Consider the following 20,836-nt stretch of genomic DNA (forward strand, 5'->3'; position numbering starts at 1 on the left):
GGCTGATATAAATTGCAGAGCCTCGTCACTTCAGGAAAGTCTTCGAGGATGTGAGCGTATGGGCATAGTGGAATCAGCATGCAGATGCCAGTGAGAGTGACAGCTGACAGAACTTCAGGGATGGAGAGTTATGTCGCTGTCAATCAGGCAACAATGGCGCGTGCTGAGGTCAAGGTCGAAGTGGGTCAGGAAGTGACAGCCGAGGATAGGCTGATTGACGTCGGCTACGAGGAAGACCCACCCGAATATGCAACGCAGGCCAAGGTCGAGAGTGAGGGACGGTAGACCATATGTGGCGATGAAGGTAGAGTTCAACGCGTGCAGCACAGGGCCAGGCGACTTAAAAGCACGATCACGTTTGGAGGATGGCAGTACGCTGACCTTGGCACCCGTGTCTACAAGGAAGCATAGGCCAGAAATGCAATTCATAACCTGCTGTCGTCAGTGATCTCTCAGTGCATTTCCCAACCACTGGCATAAGGACTTGTACTGGTGGGCGCAGTGCTGGATAGTGCGATGGTACCAACAAATAGGCAAGCTTCAAAGACTGTGCTAGGAGGGACTGCTCGGGGAAGAGGGATGGCGGCTGGGCCATGAAGAGGGGCCACGCTGGTCATGAGAGGATGTCCAAAAGGCGTCGATAGAGACTGTGAGCTGGTTGATCCGGGACTCTGAACAGGCCATGATGGAGGATGGCGACAGAAGGAGAAGTTGCGTCATGGACTCGACCAGTGAGCCGGTGGAGGCGGTCGAGGGTCAAGCCTTCTGCAGCGGCCAAGACAAGGCAGGCGGACTGTGGCAAGCGCTGAAGGAAGCGCTCCTTCAACAGCGCACTGTTCGCGTCGACATTGCTTTAGCCTAGGAGCCATCACATGCTGCTGAACAGCTGGGAAGGGCAGAGATCTCCAAGCTCCTCGAAGGTGAGTAGGTGCTGGAGGCGCGCATTTTCAGATGCCATCACGTTGTCCAAAATACTCTGCTTCAGTTGCTGGTATGGGGCATCCCCCAAAGGTGCAGCAATGAGGTCCGCCACCTTGTGGCGGACAGCACACAGGTTGGCAAGTAAGTGGCAATATCGAGAAGTCTCTGAGGTGATGTGGTGTAGGTCGAAGGAGGCTTCGACTTGGATGAACCAAACCTGTGTCCTTGTGGAAGAACGTGGGCAGGCGAAGCTGTAGAGCTGTGACGTCCTGAGGGCGTGAGGTAGCACCAGGCAGAAGGTTGCCTGTAGGCAGTAGATTGCTGGGGTCAGTCATATCGTAGTCCAAAATGACCAATGTCAGGAACCGACGTTTTCTTCTTCTAGTGGGTTGAAGTGCTCCATTAAACATTTATTGATACATCTTCCAGTTATCCCCACATAGAACATTCCACAAGTCAGTGGAAACTCGTACACTACCTCTTCTCTACATGGTACATACGTGCATCTGTGTTTTATGCCATATCCATCACTCATGGGTTTATATTGTCGGAAACCGAGGGGTTGCAGTGGAGTGCTAGAACAAGAGGACCAGCGTGGCAGGCTCTTATAACAGACTAGTGTGTGCCATGCTTGCGTCGCGAGCATGCGCTGCTCAACTTTATTTTCGTCATCTTTTGTAGTGCCGACTGAGCACACCGACCTTTAGCATCCGTGCGCAGCAGCGCCAATGGGCGCTACAATATAAACCCATGAGTGATGGTGGCCATTTCTAATGTAACTATCTACTTTAGAAAGGGCACATAAACGTGACAACATGCAGGGCGCTGAAAAATATCACATCAACACTGAATTTTCCAGCCACCCTTTTCATTCCACATGAAACCTTATGGACACATGTCATTACAATCAACGACTGATTTTTGGGACGCCCAATTTTTCGGACATGCTCGACAATCCGTACGGCTTCTCGGCACCACCAAATACCCCAAGAATCAATGTATAAGAACGTCCAAAATTTCGGATGCAAGAACCCTTCGCTGCCTGATATTCCGGACTTTTTGCCATGATTGCAGGTTCGAAACAACACTAATCAAAACCACCACCACTGCCATTTTTATTAGAGAGATTTAGCTTGTCTGGTATTCGGGTAAACACAGGTGGATTGGGACATTGGGAAGGAGGCGTAAACGGGAGGGTCCTGCATGGTGCAGCCACCTGGTGGCGCAGAGCTCAAACAGGGAAGAAGAGCTAATAATGCTAACCAAGTGTATTTTACTTTGCTGCGGGTGTAAATTTATGGCAGCAACACGATTATGCCAGTGCCAAAAATTTACAACAGCAGCGAAGTAGAATACACTTGACTAAGGCAATATTAGCTGTTTTTGTCTGTTTGAGCTCCGCATCACCAGGTGGCTGCGCCATGCAGGCCACTCAAGTTTACACCTCCGCCCCAATGTCCGAATCCGCCTGCATTTACCCGAATACCAGACAAGCTAAACCTTTCTATTATCTCGCTGCCTCGAACTGGCGTTCTCGCATGCAAATCCGCTGGCAGCAGTAGCCACCACTGTACAACACTAGGCCTAACTGCTTCCACGTTTGCTTTTGAAGGGCCCCTCACCAGGCCCCATAGCAAATTTTGGTTATGCGCTGGAAGTTGTTACGTGTCCTCTAGGGAGCGTTATGCCACAAAAAATTTTCGAATCGGCCCATTAACAGCCGAGACAGAAATATCTCAGTGCCGCGAATCCATGATTTCAGCAGGCGGGCTCCACTGCCAAGCAAGAGACCAACTACAGCACTCGCACATTCAACTATATCAAACATTTTTTAACGGACCACTTGGCCAATATACGCCTACAAGAGACAGAGTACGGCCCGTTTGAGATGGGAACACGGGGCACACCACAAGGCGCTGTGTTGTCCCCACTTCTCTTTAACATTGCCATGACACACCTCCCGGCACAGCGGGTGGGTGTCGATGGTGTTCAGCATGCGCTGTAAGCCAACAATATCACCATCTGGGTCACTACGGGAAATGTAGGAGAGATGGAGGAATGCCTGCAAGCAGCGGCGAGCATATTATACCACTATGCCGCCTACAGCAGCCTCCAATGCTCCCTGTCCAAGTCTCAATTTGTGCATATTCGACCTTCCTCGAAATGCAAAATCTCAGTTCAGCTTTCTCTCGCCAGTGGCCCCATCTGAGAAGTGAAGGAGATTCGAATACTCGGTCTCTTCATTAATCAACATCGCAAGGCAGACACAACTCTTGCCAAACTCCACAAGGTCGGCGACCAGGTGGGCCGGATGGTTCGCTGCGTTTCCAACAAGCGAGGAGGGTTGCGAAGTAAGGATGCGGTGTGGCTCGCACATGCCTTCGTAACTAGTAGAGTACTGTACTCGACCCCATACCTACGCTTACGGAAACATGACGAAGATTGCTTGGAGGTTGTACACCGCAAAATGCTCAAGAGAGCCCTCGACCTCCCGATCCCCACTTCCAATGTGCATCTTCTCGCACTGGGAACACCTATCGGCAACTTGGCAAGGCACATCTCGTTAACCAATACACGCGTCTCGCCCAGACAGTATCCGGTCTCCGCCCAGTATTGCAAGGGGCGTGACCCACTAGAGGTCTCTCCCCGAGCACATCTCAGTATATATAGCCCAATAAATGCTTTTCACAACCACCACCTCTCCACTCGCCCCGTCTAGCCTACACAAACAAAATTCCTTCCCTGCGTTCTCCCATACCGGACCTCGAGGATCACCTGGCGCGTACGTCACAGGCCCCACCTTCATTTTTTTTCTTGCACCTCGCCTTCTTTTTTTCCGGCGTACGCACTTCTACCGACGGCGTCGCGTGCGAGTTGTTGTCACGTTTGCGTAGTGCGCAATTTTGTGCGCTGTGTACAAGGAAACAAGGAAACATGACTAGCGGTATAATTCAGTGCTACACGAATAATGAGGCAGAACAAGCGGATCGCAGAGCGCGACCACGCGCTGGAACACGGTAGAAAATGGCATAGTTTTGGTACCTGCACGCATGACCGCACAACAGTCGGAACAAGCAGACGAAGCGGAGGTACATCTCTCTTGCTTCGGTGCAAAGTAAAACAAAAAAAAACATGCAGACACTCCGTATGTGTGTTTTATTATTTCTCTAAACTTAAATTCGTCAATTCAAGCAACAGATCGCACAGACAACAGATGTCCTGAATAATTCTCGAAATCACTTGTCACCACGAGCGACATCACACTGCAGACACAATTATGTAGGCGTAGGAGCACGATTACGTCATCGTCCAGCTTGGAGCGCGGTGGCTGCGAGTGAAGAGGGAAACAGCGTCCAGATTGAAATTTCAGATCGTTCCGCGACGCATAGCGATGTAATACTTTTCAGACACGATTGTTATCGCGCAATGTATGCTCTGCGCTTGTCAGCTCAACATGGCCAGACCTGGTGAGGAGCCCTTTAAGCTTCTTGCCATTCGATGTGGTGTTTTTCATTGAAAGAATTCGCTGCTGTCAGCAAGGGCACCGACTCCGCCTTTGTAATCCTCGCGATGGGCTTCGAAGCTCGGCAAGCATGGCGCGTTGCATAATTAGCGGTGAGGAGTTATGGAGTAGCCATCTGTCGGAAGCATCTCCCTTGCGTAGTATGAGGGATCATGCGGGGCGCTCCCTATAGGTTTCACTTGCGGCTCTCAATAAAAACACCACGCGGCAGCCCTCCTGGACATTTATATAGGTACTCTCAAAACGAGAGAAGTTTTTGACTGTCGACATAATAACCTTGGGCAAACTGAAAGCACAGAATCGTTTACAGACGCTATCTTTTTACCGAATACATACAGTGAACGCCACTGCGCGCGGTCACCGAGATGGAGTTTCCCGAACAGGCTTCTTGCGTGAAAGGTAGGCAAACGCTGAGAGTAAACTATGTGAAATATGTTCTTATAGTGGGCTGTCTGTATAAACAAATGGGGCATAACAGAATGGAGCCTCAATCCAGCGATCGCACGGGTTCGCAGCGACCGACTGCACGTCTGCATGCATGTTTTGCTTTTGCTGTGAGCGCGTTTTCGCACCATGCCGTGAGCTTTAGGCTGCAGCATATGAGCATCTGACAGTACACAAGCAACCATTGTTGCGTGAATGTTATCAGAATTGTTCAAAAATAATTCCGTTATAGAGAATTTGATGCCTAGCTACGGCGACTGTGATGTGCCGTCGCGACGGTTCAATCTTTTTTTGTCTTCTAAATTCTTGGACATTTCAATATTATTTCTAAAATTGCTTCGCACTGTATGTTTATCTGTCTTCTCAGCGTGCAATTTCCCTCTGCTTGTTTTTCGTAATCCAGTGCATTAATTCATAACACAAACATGACCATATGCCATGCCTTCTTTTTAATGTGCGTCTTACCGCTCCCTTTCCATTCCAGTGAACTTGCTAGTATCTAGCATCAACAAGTTCATAGACCAAACCGTAATGACATTAGCTAGGCAGCGGGCGCGGGCGAGCGTCTCCGTGCGCGTTTTCTGCTACTCACCGAACATCGTGCAGTCCCAGCGCCGTAGCAGAAATGTTCCTGACGTCTGTGCTTGCTGCATACCAGAGTTGTAGCCGATGGCTGTCTGCCGGTTCTAAGTTTCGCCAGCTAAGCTTCACGCAGCTCCTTGCCCTGTGGTTACGTGTGAATAAGGCTGACACCAAGCTCCGCTGCGTGCGTCCGGCACTGCGGCATCGAGCAGTAGCCTACCATGCTGCATGCCTTCAAAGGCAGCCACTACCTATTATAGTACTTTCAAATGTTGTCAAGCAGACACCCAAGGCGGTGAAGCCTCACCACTTAATCAGAACCGCGGCGCAGGTGGGACTTTAAACTTTCGTATTCAGCTCGCTTCGGCGCTTCCGAAGCAGCCGACGCGGCCGCTGTGTTCACGTGATCCCTCATGCCACGTCACGCCAACGGTGGCACTAGCTTTTCCAGTGGTGGAGCTCGCCCCTAATACTGGTAACCGAAAGTCAGCTTCACCTCAGTACAGAAATGTTATGTGACGAAGCTTAACAAGCATAGGAAGGGGCAATTGTCGCGGGACACGGTATGTATTCTTTAATTATACACGCGTGCACCCATCGTCTCCTGTCACAGTACGAGCACCAATATGCCTAATAAGTGTATTGGCAGGTCTTATGAGCTTTTACGGACGTACCGGTGGCGATTAGAGCCCCTAAGTGCACTAAAACACACATTCATTTTTTCGGACTGCCCGATTTTTCTGACGTTTTCGCGGCCCTACGGAGTCCAAAAAACTGGGCGTTGACTGTACCTCAAACTTTCAACTCTCTCTATTTTCTCCTTTTTCAACCCCAGTGTCAGTGGTCTGGTGGCATATGGCCTGGAGTAGTGCCTGCATAAATATTGCATTACGGACACGCTTAACCTGGGAGGAGAAACCAATTTGGACCTTATGGTGAAACAACTTGGCAAGAGACAACCTCAAGCATGACACCGCAATGCCCCTCTTGGCCAGCTTAGAGTGACATAAATCAAACGGAAGAAGTTCCATATTTGAATGAGGCGGGTACGACTAATATAGGTGGTCCTTATAAATGAACAGCCTTATGTCTAAAAACTGCAAAAAGCATCCTTGGGCAATTCAAAGGTAAAATTCAACATGCTGGAGTCGGTTGGCGCAGGACAGGGGTAATTGGAGATCGCAGGGAGAAGCCTTCATCCTGCAGTAGACATAAAATAGGCTGATGATGATGGCAACACCAAGACGAGACTAGACGAACTGATGCAAGTATTATTGCGCAACAAAAAAGACATAAACGTAAGAGAACACACATCAAGCGCTTGGTGTGTGTTCTTCTTCTCTTACATTCGAGTATTTTTTGTTGCGCAATAATCCTTGAGTCTTGGATTACCAACTTGCCCGGAATGCTTCTCTCATTTCATTCCAGCCGGGCTCCTCTCTCGCGCTTCCCTCTGGGCACGCTGCACCATCTGGGGCTGCTGCCACGAAATCCGTGAATACCCAGTGGCACATATGCGTTGACGCAAGTTGGCAACAAAGAGGTTCATTGAAGAGCGACACATACGCAGTGGCAACGTTACATACCCACAGGTACAGCCCACATTTTTAGACTGCACTATCTTTAGGATCGGCCCATATTTTTGGTTACATAGATAAACAGCTGGAAATATAACTGGTCTGACAATGTGAAGAGTCTCCTTTTATGTATTTTGCCTTTTTGCTGCGCTTTAAAAAGTTCCGAAGATGAACGTCAACCAATTGAGTAGCCTGGTATCTTGCTGCATCGCCATCTCCTTCCATGCTTGTAAAAGAAGAAAGCAAGAGTTTGTGTTTTCGCTGACATCCTTATGGGAAACAGACATGCAAGTGTGCGTGCAGAGCTGCCAACCTGTGAGTTTTGAAATTTGTAAAAATCCTGCGGACATGACAAGGGGGAAAAAGAAGAATATCAAGATTTTGTTTTTCATATTGCCCTGAGCACAGGAGTTTAAGGGTAAGAAAGCACTTTACTAATGATGATTTACCTTTAGACACAGCACACAAGCAGCAATAGGCCTGGAACAGCAAAGACTGGCAAGTAACAGATTGTTTTTACATCACAGGGCCTTCTTTTGCAACTTCACTGTAGCCAATTTCACCTGCTTCAAAAACTGGTCTGTACAGTCGACTTCCATTAATTCGACCCTGATTGGACCAAGGAAATTAATTGAATTATCCAACAGGTCGAAATAAATGAGGTAGAAAACACTTCCAATCTAGACTGCTGATTCATTTAGCAGCATTTTCCAGATTCTAACACACCCCTCAATCAAATCCATGCCCACTTTCTAAGTGTTCAAAGTAGAAAATTAACGTAGAGATTACATTAAAGCTAATAAACAATGTAGAAATCTAAAGGGCAATTTATTAGCAAGAAAACTGGGCAAGGATGTAATGTGTGTTGCACAATGGCAGCCGGTTTTCTAAATTCAGCGTCGCCGCTGGGTGTTTAAAGGCAACTTCGCCTCACTGCAGCCGTGTTATGCTTTAAAGCATATGAACGATGCATAGACGGTTTTGATATTGTATCCAATTGTACTAAGCAGGCAATTTTCGGACAATTCTTTTACAAAAAGAAACAATAAAAGAAATGGGGCACTCGTTAGAATAGGGCAAATACCACAATCAGACATTATAAGCTATGGTTATTGCTTGAAAATCTTCCTAGGGCAAGCTAGAAATACTAGGCATTTTTGACAGATAACATGTTCAATGCACTCGCTGTACCCTAAGCTCCGCTAAGACAGACGCCGCAAGTAAGGTTACTATTATGACACCTTAGAGGTCACCACAGAGGTCAAGTGTGTGTGCGCCAACTGGGCAAGTTTGATTTATTCAGTGAAGGACAATTTTAAAATCGAAATAACGAAAGTTTGGACACATAGAAATGCATGAGCGCTGGCCGGGACTCTTGGTCGGGATCGAATTAACCCAAAGCGAATTAACGGATGCCTAGTGCATAAACCTGTGCTTGAAGCAAGTACCCTCCTGGCATCCTTCCAACCCGTCACTGTTGCCATGGCAGCGTTGCGGTTGCTGCTGAACTCGTTGGTTCGATTCTCGTTCTCACTCCAAGGGGGTGCTCGTGCGCCATGCATCGAGCTGCAAGGTGGTCAAAATTCACAGCTACTGCGCAGTTTTGGGGCCCCACAATTTAATTTGACTTGACTGTTCTGGCTTTGCTGACAATCCTACATGACGAAAACATTCTTCACCATTAACATAGGGCCCCTCACCATGTTTGGACATTGCAAACAGGCAATCACGGTTGTGCCTGCAAAGTGTTAAACTGCCAAAATAGCTGAACATTAAAGCAACAATGTGACGGGGCTTGCCCCGTCACATAGCCAAAATCACCTGTTCATCGACGTTTGCTCATAAGCTTAATACTAGCATTGAACTCGTGTGGCCACTAATTAGAACAAACAACACTTATAAACCCAACCCCTTATGTAGTACCCCCAGTGAGGGGTGGTTAAGAAAATAAAAGTGAAGCGAAATGCACTCTTGTCCTCAACAGAGGCACACCCTGGCTGTGAGAGAGGCAACGTCACAAACGATGCACACGCACCAGCGGGGACAACTCCTCTCGGGGAAAAGAAAAGGCACGTCCTCAATTCAGGCAACCGGAGAAGACACGTGTGGCCTCGCACATGGAGACATTTCTTTGCTTCCAGCTCGGCTACTAAAACCTCTCTCTCAAAATTATTGCAGTAGAACGCTCCCTAACCAGCCCTTACAACTCCGAGTGCATAACCAAAATTTTCTATGGGGCCTTAAGGGACACTGATGGCCAGAGCAGAAAATTGCTACTGCAGAAAATCATTATAAGCTGCCCTAACAGGCCAATGGCAGCAGTCATGACATAACCTAGACTTGACGGGACGCCATGGAGGGTGCCACATTTTTCAACCAACAGCACTCATCATAATGGGCTTCACTCCCTGGTACTGACATCAGCAAATCTTCAGTTACACACCAGAAGTACATGTTGCTGAACTAGTCAGTTCATATTGTTGAGTAGACCATAAATATGATCGCTTTGGCACAAACAAGGAAGGACGGAAAGGAACAAGGTTCCCTTCCGTCCTTCCTTGTTTGCGCCAAAGCAATCATATTTATGGTCTACTCAATTCAGTTACACAGAATGTGAAATGCAGTTTCGTGTGAAACAGGGTGCTTTCCAGAAAAGGAAGCTTCCATGCTGAAACCACCATGTTGTAGCAACATGAAAAACACGCTGGGCAATTCAGAAGTTGCACACACTCTCATACCAGAATTTACTTCAGCCAAGCTTCAGAAAAGACTGATTTGTTTTCAACATAAGCATACAATGCTTTAACACACTTTGTCCATCTGTCAAAAGTAGAATCTGACAGAATCAGGTCTCATTAAGATTGCGTATAAATGCAATACACACTTGTCCAATGTGAAACACTATCTCTGCACTGTGCGCACTTTGCACAAAGTTTTCAATAAATACTAGTACACTGGAAATACCAGTCATCTTCTGCGCAAATTACATGTAAAGCAGCCATCCTTTTTCTTATCACAGCTGCAGCTGAACTGACATTCAAACCTACACAACCATGACAGGAGAGACAGCAACCGTCATATTAAAAGAGTGCATAAGGCAGTGTGGTCAACAGAAAGTGTCATATGAGTGTGGACAGCTTTTGACACGCCCTCGTGTTAAGATTGTAACTGTGGGTTCTTTCAATACAAAAAAGAAAAAAAAGATTTATAAAGGCTGCCACAATTGCTTGGACATTAAAAGCAATGAATTTCATTCACATAATTCACACTGTTGTTACAATCTGCGATACATAGCAGTGAGGTAATCCAGGAATTTCAAGACCGTGTAAGTTTGACATAACTCACTTTACAACATCTAATGGTGAAAGTGATTGATTTGCTATTTAGGAAGGCCCCAGTCTACTAATCTAGCCCTACCAAAGCTTTTCATGTCCTTTTAAGGTATTTCAATTTTTACATTGGCAAGCTACTAGTTGGTTCTTGGCAGCTGATAAAGTCAAGGTAGACAGTGAACAATGAAAAAAAAATTGTCATCCACCGAACTGTAGCACAAAGCTACAAAAGAAGCACATACAGGTCTCTCGGGAAGAAAGCTTCGCAATTGAAGAAAAATTAGTCCTGGCCTCAGGATAAAACGCAGGACCAACGCCTTTCCAGGGTGGTTTCTCTACCGCCTGAGCTAACCAGGAGGCTAGCAGATTGCAGCACAAGGGTGAATTCATCAACAGCTCAAATCAAAGGAACACTGGACATGGCAAAGCAGTCATGCAGAAGGCCGCAAGGTGGAGGAATGTTCATGAAGGCAAAAGAACATGCACCCGATTCTAGCACAAGGCTTCGTGCTACAGTTGAGCAGATGACAATTTTTCCCTTTCATGAACCTTCCTCCATGTTGCGGCCTTCCATTGAACTGACAATGAAAAATAATGCGCTTGTTGGCAGACTTACTCTTCTATTAGAGGATAGTAAAGGTTTGGATCCATTCCTTTCAGTCTCTGTAATGGACATAAGAGCGGGCAATGCTTCATGCAAACAGATTACTGGAATGAGGGTACCTGGCAAAGCTGCTCCGTAGGAAGAAGCACTACTGTGTCATCATAAAAGAACACAGTGTCCTTTTTCTGCCCAAGCTCCTCACCTTCTAAAAGTACAATGCTGAAAATATAAAAAATAAAAAGGTTTTTTTTTTTTTTGGCGGCAATGTAAAAATGCAGCATGGAAACTTACAAGTGGCATTTCTTAAACTTGTGCCAGGCAGGTGTTAGAGGGCCCCTCACCAGGTCTGCCCATTTTAAGCTGACAAGTGCAGTGCACACGATGCACACAAATGATTGTGTCTGCTAAGTATTACATTGCTATGCGGCGAGAAGAGCTGAAATTTCAAACCGAATGCCATTTGCCCTTCTTGTGGGTGCTGCGCTCCCAGCCAGAGAGCCGATGCATATAGCATGAGTGCACCTACGTACATGGCAGTGCTGTGATGCCGCTCTTAGTGATTCGTGACTTCGAGAATTATTCAAGGCAACATTTGTTATTTGTGTAATATGTTCAGCACAATGCGTTGGCGGGCTAGTTGGTGCGAATCCATGAATAATTTGTTTAGCGCAAAACGACAGAGACAAGAAAGACGACAGGACAAGGCGCTACTCTCAACTGACATCATTTTATTGCGTCACTCCTTTATAGACCGCTCAAACCAGAGGAACATAGATATCAAATTCCGGTAGTGTTTTCCGCTCCTCAGAAACTGTCAATGTTGTGCAGCCGTATTTCTAAAACAAGTAAAAAACCTGATTGTGAAAAGAACCACGTGAAGTTTGTAGATTGCAGAGTCGGTGTGGTTTATAAGATTCCCTTGTCATGTGGCAAAGTGTATGTAGGGCAGTCAGGCCGCTGTGTTAACGAGCGCCTTAGAGAACATGAGCGATCCATACCAACAGGCACCGGTTCCCATTTGGCTCAGCATTGTAAAACATGCAAGTGCAAACCCATGTTTCGTGATACCACGATTTTGAAAAAGAGCCGTGACACCACCGCCCGAGAGTTATCGGAAGCTTTTTTCATTCAGTCATTGGGGTCACAGTGCATTAGTGTGCCTTCCTTAACCTTGTACAGCGCTGAATTTGGTTTTTTGGATTCTGTCGCATGAGTGCGCTCTTGGAATCGGATGTTGGTGGCTCCACCGCATGGGTCTCACTGCGCATGTTCCTCTGGTTTGAGCGGTCTATAAAGGAGTGACGCAATAAAATGATGTCAGTTGAGAGTAGCGCCTTGTCCTGTCGTCTTTCTTGTCTCTGTCGTTTTGCGCTAAACAAATTATTCATTATTCGTGTAATATGTTGCTAGAATAGATGAATTAATGTTTATATAAATAATAAAGCACAAACTGAATGTCAACGTGTTTTTGTTTTACTTCACACTGCAGCAAGAGAGATGTACTTCCATCTCGCCTGCTTGTTCTCACATCGAGCAGTCGCGAGCGCTGGCACCGAAACTATGCTGTTTTCTACCCTGTTCCAGCAAGGAATCATGATCTGTGTTCCACTTGTGTCTTCCTCAGTATTGGTGTAGCACTGACTTATACCGCTAATCAGGTGTCCTTGTGCACAGCGGACACAATCATGCACTGCGCAAAACAAGACAAACACAACAGCTCGCGCACAACACCATCAGAGGAAGTACACCGTGCAGCAAAAAAGCAAGCAGAAAAAAAATGAAGTCAGGGCCCACAACGTATGCGTCATGCGATCCTCGAGGTCCAGTATGGGAGAATGCAGGGAAGGAATCTCACTTGCGGAGGCTAGAGAGGGAAAGTGGAGAGAGTGTCTCTCTTGGCAGTGGCGCTCGCCTCCTGAAATCATGGGTTTGCAGCACTGAAATATTTCTATCTCGGCTATTAATGAACCAATCTGAAATATTCTTGTGGCTGAACGCTACTTGGAGGGCACGTAACAACTTCCAGCATATAACCAAAATTTGCTATGGGGCCTGGCGAGGGGCATTGTCTCCATGCCATTTGGCACTGTGTGGCAAGGCAACATGTTCTGGTAGCTCCCTGCAGTCTTTGCTTCTCTCATCATCTGCCCACTTGCACTCATTTTGTGAACAGGTTTGGTCAATGATTATGAGCAGGGCTCCCAAGTGATGTTTCAAAGAGGGAGACCCGCCAGCAGGGTGCAGCACTGCTTCTGCAGATGACCTAGCCAGATAGTGTGGTTGCAAAAAGGCTTGTCCGCCAAGCACCTGCAACATCCCTGTGTGTGTAGTACTTAACCTATATAGACACTGTACATGGGCTATGACTACAAGCTCGTCATTGCCCAACTCTAGAACCTACTTGTGTCATAAAATGTGCACTAAGAGTGTAGTTACCATGGCAATGTACAGATCGGAGGCTTGGCACGCAGACAACCTTGTCTTCGAAGTTCTGCTTCAGCGTCACCACCAGCTAAGCGCCACAAGGAGTACAGCTCTTGTAAAGGGCGCTCCTCCAATGGGCTTCCTGAAATTATAAACAGCCAACCAGTGAAACAGCACTCGCGACCATATGAATGAAACAAAAGTTGCACAACAGTGATGTGCTGTGCACTGCGGTTGCTGATCCTGCACAACTATTACTGTCTAGCTAAAATACCAAAAGGTAATTCACATAAGACAATGTGTACACTTGAAAAGTATTCCGCAATTGCAAATAGTACTTGGGAGTGGGTCAGCTAGTTGCAACACAAAGGAACCCCAACAATGGAAATCCCCAAAGAGCGAACGTGCTGTTAGGTTCACAGCTGCCAGCACCCAGTGTGCGAACAGAATGTGGACGGGTGAATGCCACTCACTCACTCGGAAGAGCAGAATGAGGTTGGCTCAGGGGCACAGCCCACATGCACAGCTCTTGCTCCTTAACTGTCACAGCTTTTTAATGCAAGGAAAATGGCCACCTATGCGAGGCTTTCCACAATGTGAAAGCAAAACAGAGCACGAAGTGTGCTCAAGTGTTGCCAGGTAGGCATTTTTCAAGAGCTCAGAACTGCCTAGTTTTGCTGCAGTTTGCCATTTCTGATGATTTATGGGTTTTATTGACGCAAGGGCCTGATATGGCCAAGGAGCGCCATGCAAAATGCATTGAGTTAACACTGAAAAAAAAAATGAGTTCTGCCAGATGTAATATGGCTTTAAAGAAGCCCAAAAATTTATTGCTATAAAGTGCATAAACTGTACAAGGATAAAAAGAATTGAGGAGCTGTTCCACCCTGTGAAGGTGGCTGACCAACGAAGCTGCAATGGTGGTATAATTTTTTTTTTTATTTGTACATACTGCAGCACCATAGGAGGGCTATTGCAGGAGCGGGTAAAAACAGTGTTGAACAAAAATAAAGTGAAATCAACTATGACTCTTACAACATCATTACAATCGTTTACATCTTACAAATTGTTTTCACTGATTCATAAAAAGCAAAAACACAACAATACGCACACATAAAGTATAAACTAAACCTGATTTAAGTAGTTACACATACTGGTTTTCATATAGAGCACTTTCGAATTTGCTTATCGGGAGTGAACGAAGGCAGCCAGGTAAGGAATTCCATACTTCTATTGTGTGGGGAAAGAAGCTGTACTTGAAAGTATTTGTACGGGCATAGAGAGGGTTACGATTAAGCTCGTGGAAATTACACGTGCAAGAAGGCTTGGTGAAAGATATGCAAGCTGTGTTTGAAGTGTGATAGGACTTGTTAATTATGTTGTGCAAAAATTTTAATGATTCCACATCACGACGTGCTGAAAGTAATGTTAGTTTCAGCGTAGGGAGGACAGACGAAGGTGAACAATAGCGGTCGTACCGGTGTAAAATGAAACGAACGGCTTTTTTCTGAACTGCTTCTAGTTTGATTATGTTGTTTTGATTATGTTGTTTTGGTTATGTGGTGACCAGACTGTTGCGGCATAATCGATAACAGGGCGAACAAGAGTTTTATACATCAAAAGTTTAGTTGCCTTCGGAGCCTTTTGCATAGTACGACGTAGGTATCCAAATTGCTTTAGGGCCTTTGAACATGTTTGGTCAATGTGTGTAGTCCATGAGAGATTGTGAGTAAATGTTACGCCAAGGTATTTGTATTGTCGAACTCTGGTTAAAGGTGACCCATGCAAGGAATATGTCGCAATTACAGGTGCTGCTCTTTTTGTGAAGGACAAAACAACCGTGTTTTTTTAAAAATTATTGTTCATTTTCCATTTTTCACACCAAGCACCAAAAGAGACAAAGGAATCGTTAAATCGTTTAAAACTATTCGCAGAGTCAATCACGTCGTATAAGACGCAATCGTCAGCATAAAGACGAATATTGGAGGAAACATGTTCTGGGAGGTCATCGACATAAATGAAAAACTATAAAGGACCCAGGACGGATCCTTGAGGAACCCCGGAGCTAACTTCAAGTATGGATGACCTAGAGAACTAAAGTCGACGTATTGGGACCAGTTAGAAAGGAAACTAGCAATCCAATTGACATGGTATGGCCAAATTATGTTGGTATAGAGTTTCGTTGGTATTTAACAATACATATAATTATGTGTATGTCATTTATGTGAAATACATTTATGCCTCTAGGGCCGCTGGGTTGGCACGATGTCGACAGTCTGCCTCCCACCACTGCTGTCGACGTCGCTTATCGTAGAGACGCTGCTCTTCAGGCATACAGATCACATGTGGCCTTCCCATAGTGTACGGTGGAGTGAAATGGTACCGAAATTCCCCTTGGTCGCCGTATAAGGCGCACACTACATCACGCGCTTTGTCATACATACACAGAGCTGCCGCCGCTCTTAAGACAGGTGTTGCTGACGCAGCTGTGACGGAGCGCTGTTTCGACGCAGACGGCCGTTAAATCGAGCCTCGACACGAGCGACAATATGCGTTGACCAGGGCACAGCCCAAAGGAGTGCACAAAATAAGTTTGCTTGTAGTTTGCGGTTGAGCATACTTCCTAGTTAATTAGCTGAATGAAACTTGGAAGGACTAGAGTTTTATTCTAGGGGACAAACATGGGGCTGTCCGTTTCCCTCCCGTAGAAGCTCATGTATTGACAGCAGACGGGAACTCTACAATATTTACAACTTCACTGTGGACTATGCAATTATGAAAACTAAATTAAACTCGGCATAATGTTAGAGTCGTTTTAGCGGCTAATCTTGATATAATTTGTTTTTGAAGAATTTTGATAAGAGTTACAGCCGTTTTCTGTAACCATACTTCCTCCGTAGATGCCCATGTATTGACAGCAGACGGGAATTCTATAACATTTACAAGTTCACTGTGAACTAATTATGACAAGTAAATGAAACTCGGGCTAATAATAGAGTCGTCTTAGTGGCCAATTTCAGTATGATTTTTTTTCCAAGATACCTACTTTAGATTGAGAGCTACAGAACATTCACGAGAAAATTGGCTTTGCTGCAAGGCATTTTCTGTTCACCGGCACAATTTTGCTGGAGGGTAGCCGTAGACAGCTTCGCTGTAATAATGACTATTGATGTATCGTATGATTACTGAAGTTCCCATACAAAGTGATAATGCAGTAAACATGTGGGTAAGTGTAGCACTAGTACCTCACCAGTGGGCTCTTGAATGCAAGGGCTGGGAGGCACGTGCATTACGGAAATGCTGCCACTGCAGTAGCCTCTGTTGAGAAGATGTGCTATGAATCCCTTGGGCTCTTAACTCGCAATGTACCAACACGTTGCAAAACTCTTAAAACTAACTACTGTATCAAAAAGTAGTTTAATGCAAAAAGACATCCCCAGGTGGAAGGGAATGTATTGTCCATAAGCCGGGGCTAAATAATTTTTTTCTTTAGTTTCTACTTCACAACACTAACAAGACATAAAGCAATGTCAGTGTTTTGCCACATCTATCAGACAGGAGGTTCCTCACTGGTCAACAGGTAGTAAGTGCCACACGTGTGGCCTATCCTAAGAATGCAGAAGGTAATCTCAGTCTGTCATGCTTCTGTTATGGGCAACCCACTTTATACGTTTGGCTTAATAACATCAAGTTTATTCATGGTTTCATTGTCTCACATACATTTGCCAATAGCCCCTTAGTTTCTTCCGGACCAAAGGCTTCAAATCTGTGACAGGGACAGCTATGGTAGAGGTGCTTAGTTCTGTTGTTATGGGTGAGGCAATATGGGCCGCAAGCATATTGCCCTCATTGCCTCTATGCCCAGGCACCCAGCATATTATGGTACAGTGGAATCTCGGTGATACACACTTCAAGGGGACTTCAAGGGGAGGCAAAAATATTCATATCACCTGAAAATTCATATTGCCAAAAAATGACAATAGTCAGTTTCACCTGAAAAGCGAAGCACCAATTGCGATAGCAAATTAGTAGATAGCTACACGAAGCAAGGTTGGAATTTTTATCGGCCATATAAACTTGTAAACATTTGCTTACTAACTAAATTAAAAAGCACGGTGTCACATGTGCACAGGTAAACATGAACACATTTCGCTCGGTGAACACGGAAACTAGCTGTCGATACGCTGGAGTGAGGAATCGCGGCACCAGCAGCAATTGAATTGACCTCCATGCATGTGTTGCTTCAAAGGAAATGAAACTCGAAAGCATAGCACATACGAAGCTACCAGCACTACGCGCACTCTACAAACAGCGCACATCACTTTGAAGGTGAGGCTCGTGCGGGCACGCACTTTGGCCACGTCGCAGATCGCTTTCAAGATACAGCACCCGCATGGACACACCGTAAGCAGCAGCCACTTGAGAAGAACCCCTTCCCATGCCATAGCCCTGCGCCTCACGCGTGACAGGAGACGATAGAAGAAAATGCGCTTTCACACAGCCTTTCTCGCTGGCGCATCTGAGAATGAGCCACGTTCGCCAGCTCATGCTCGCACACTTTCACTCGCATACAGCATAGGGCGCTCGGCTGTGATTTTATCGCCTTTAGACTTTATGCCAGAAATAAAAGATGGGAGGGGCCAGGGAGAACGAACAGGTGTAGAGGGGGTGAAATGTTCTGTTAGTTCGGAGCAACACCTTGCCCACTGCTATTGTAAACACACCAAGAGAAGGAATACCGCCGGCGGGGGAGGACCAATTGCTTCCGAGCCAGCGCGCATACATGGCCACAACAAAAATCCCGACCTGTCTGGCCTCCTGGCCTTGGTGCCGTCGGCTGCTCGCTGCTTGCATGTTCGTATCGCCCACACCAGAGTGATAAATGTGTACGGATCATCTGAATTTTTTTACATTATACACAATGCACTTTGTCCGGGGAAATTCGAAAATTTGCGTCACAACGAAATCGTATTAGCCTAATTCGTATAACCAAGATTTCACTGTATGGTAATAAGATGTGCGCATATGCAGAGAATTGAATAAATTTCAGTAAACACAGGATTTTTGTTCTCTTGAAGAGAAATTAGGGCTTCGACGACGCTCAATGAATCTTTAAATATTTTGTAGTTTTAATTCTTTAATGTGTTTTACAGCCAACAATAGTGTGTAGGCCTCCAATGTAAAGATGCTTCTTTCCGGGTGCAAACAGCTGGATTCCGAAAAGGATGGGTTGACTGCAACATAAGACATGTCACAGTCTATGACCTACAAAAGACGTCACAGTCTATGAGCTGCTACTGCCGTAGTGGCGACAACATGGCTGCAGAAATTGAGGGATTTTCAAGAAGTGGGAGAACCATAGCTTCACTGAGGTTCCTCACACGCAGTGAAAAGGGTTTTTTTACTGCTGGACGATTTTGGAAAAGTATGGCACATGTCGTATCATTTACAGTTTTGTTACAAGGATGTTCACGGTTGGAGCATCCTTTCAAAAAATACATGAAAATGGAGTGCCAGCTCTGCAGATGGAGTGACCACTCATCCAATTCTACAGAGAGGCTTGTACAGGGCTAGTTCTGAAAGCTCCTGTGGCCAGGCAAATGCATAAGTTATGAACAGGATCATGCAGTCTTAGGGGACTCAGTGTAGCAGACTCACATACTACAGCCCCATAGTCTAAATGCAATTGTACAATACTTTTGTAGAGATTCATTAAACAATTTCTGTCACTGCCCCAATTCATGTGCGAGATAATTTTCAGTATGTTCAGTGCTTTAAGGCATTTGGCATTGAGGTATTTAATGTGGGGGATGAAGCTGTTTTGAATAGAGTATGGTGCCCAAAAACTTATGTTCTTTGTCTAATGGAATGTGCTGTCCTTGCAGTTTGATAGTGGAGTCACGGAGCAGCTCTCTTTCTCCCCCGGGTGGGTGGCGGGAGATTTTAACTTCGAAAAAGGTATTCGGACCCTTCAGATACAATTTTCCCGTAAGCTTAGTCTTTCCTTGGCACAAAAAAAAAAGCGTTACGAGGTTTCTGGAACGGTATTTCAACAGTCCACGTCGACTTAGTATTTACCTTTAGTGTCTCTTTAAAGAGTGCGAGTAGTGTGATCTGTGTGTCTCAATGAAGGTGCTTAATCACGTCGTACATAACTCTGTCGGGACCCTGAGCAGAGCTCTGACATGCATTTAAAGAGCCTTTCAGCACAAAACGCCGATTAACAGGTTCACATTTACGATTAGTGGCTTCCGTTCCTCCATATTTCAGAAAACACTCGGAATAATGGCTAGAGCTAGAAACACACTCAAAGTGCTCATCAAGAGCATCGGCCTTGTATTTCATATGGTTTCCTTGCTCATTTACAAAGGGCTATGAATGGATTTGCTGCCTATTAAGCCAAAAAGAAACCTCTCCCAACATGCCCTCCTCGCTTGCCTTCATGTACGCCTTCCCTGCAATTTGATGTTTGAATTAGACAAGATTTTATGCATTTGGGTATTGACGGAGTATGCCCCATGCTTTATTTTCTTTCGCCCCTGCTTGCAGTTATCATTCCATCAAGGGACTCATCTTTTGCATGAGTTACCGTTTGTTTGTGGAATGCATTTTTCTGCTGCGTCTATTATAAAAGTGTTAAAATAAGCTACTGCACTGTCTATACTAAATTTGCTGATAAAATCTCCTGATACATAGCTCGAGTCTTCAATACGATCCCAGTCGACCTAGGCTAGTTTTCACCAAAGGACTTGTGAAGGGCATTCGTGTTGCTGCTTTAAGTTCAATGCAATTGGCAAGTGGTCACTCCCAAACAAATTTTCGAATACACTCCAGCATTTTACTTTAAAAGAGAGCTTGGATGATCCAAGTGCTAAATCTATAGAATAGAAATTCTGTGCAAGATTGTAGTAAGTGGGCTTTTATTAAGCAGGGACAAACCAGAGCTCACAAGGAAATTTTCAATCAGTCACCCTCTTAAGTCACACTAGCGGTCTCCCCACAGGTTGTTGTGAGCATTGAAGTCCCCAATAATAAGGATCAGGGAGTTGGTCAAGGAGGCCATAGAATTCAGTTTTGCTTAGGTGATAGTTTGGAGGTACGTAAATTGAGCACACGGTAACCAATTTATTGAAAATTGCTCGCACTGCAACTGTCTCAAGAGGAGAGGTGCCTGAAGTGGCAAGTGTTGGAAAGCAATAGTTTTTGTTGACAACTATGGCCACATCGCTGGACGAGGCATCATCATCCTCACGGTCTTTGCGAAAAATGGCGTATTGGCAGAGAAAAGTTTGTCTGTGTAGGTTTTAAATGAGTCCCTTGAACAGACAAGAATTTTGGATTATATTTATGTAAGAGTTCCTAGAAGTTGTCGAGGTTATGGAGAGGTGCCCGAACATTCCATCGTAACAATTGAGTATCCATAATGAGA

General features: G+C 45.5%; 1 protein-coding gene across 6 annotated transcripts in view; it reads right to left on the reverse strand.

Annotated features, from left to right (window-relative positions):
• Window positions 1-20,836, reverse strand: part of LOC126535933 (TBC domain-containing protein kinase-like protein) — a 75,590-nt gene that overhangs the window by 36,344 nt on the left and 18,410 nt on the right. For all 6 annotated transcript variants that reach the window (XM_055073334.2, XM_055073336.2, XM_055073333.2 and 3 more), the window contains 3 exons: window positions 13,420-13,549; window positions 11,103-11,202; window positions 10,996-11,042 (listed from right to left, as the gene is read on the reverse strand). In XM_055073334.2, coding sequence (XP_054929309.1) covers window positions 10,996-11,042; window positions 11,103-11,202; window positions 13,420-13,549 — 277 coding nt within the window. The remainder of the gene's footprint in view (window positions 1-10,995; window positions 11,043-11,102; window positions 11,203-13,419; window positions 13,550-20,836) is intronic.

The sequence above is a fragment of the Dermacentor andersoni genome, chromosome 4 (assembly GCF_023375885.2).
Source record: "Dermacentor andersoni chromosome 4, qqDerAnde1_hic_scaffold, whole genome shotgun sequence".
Lineage (NCBI taxonomy): Eukaryota > Metazoa > Arthropoda > Arachnida > Ixodida > Ixodidae > Dermacentor > Dermacentor andersoni.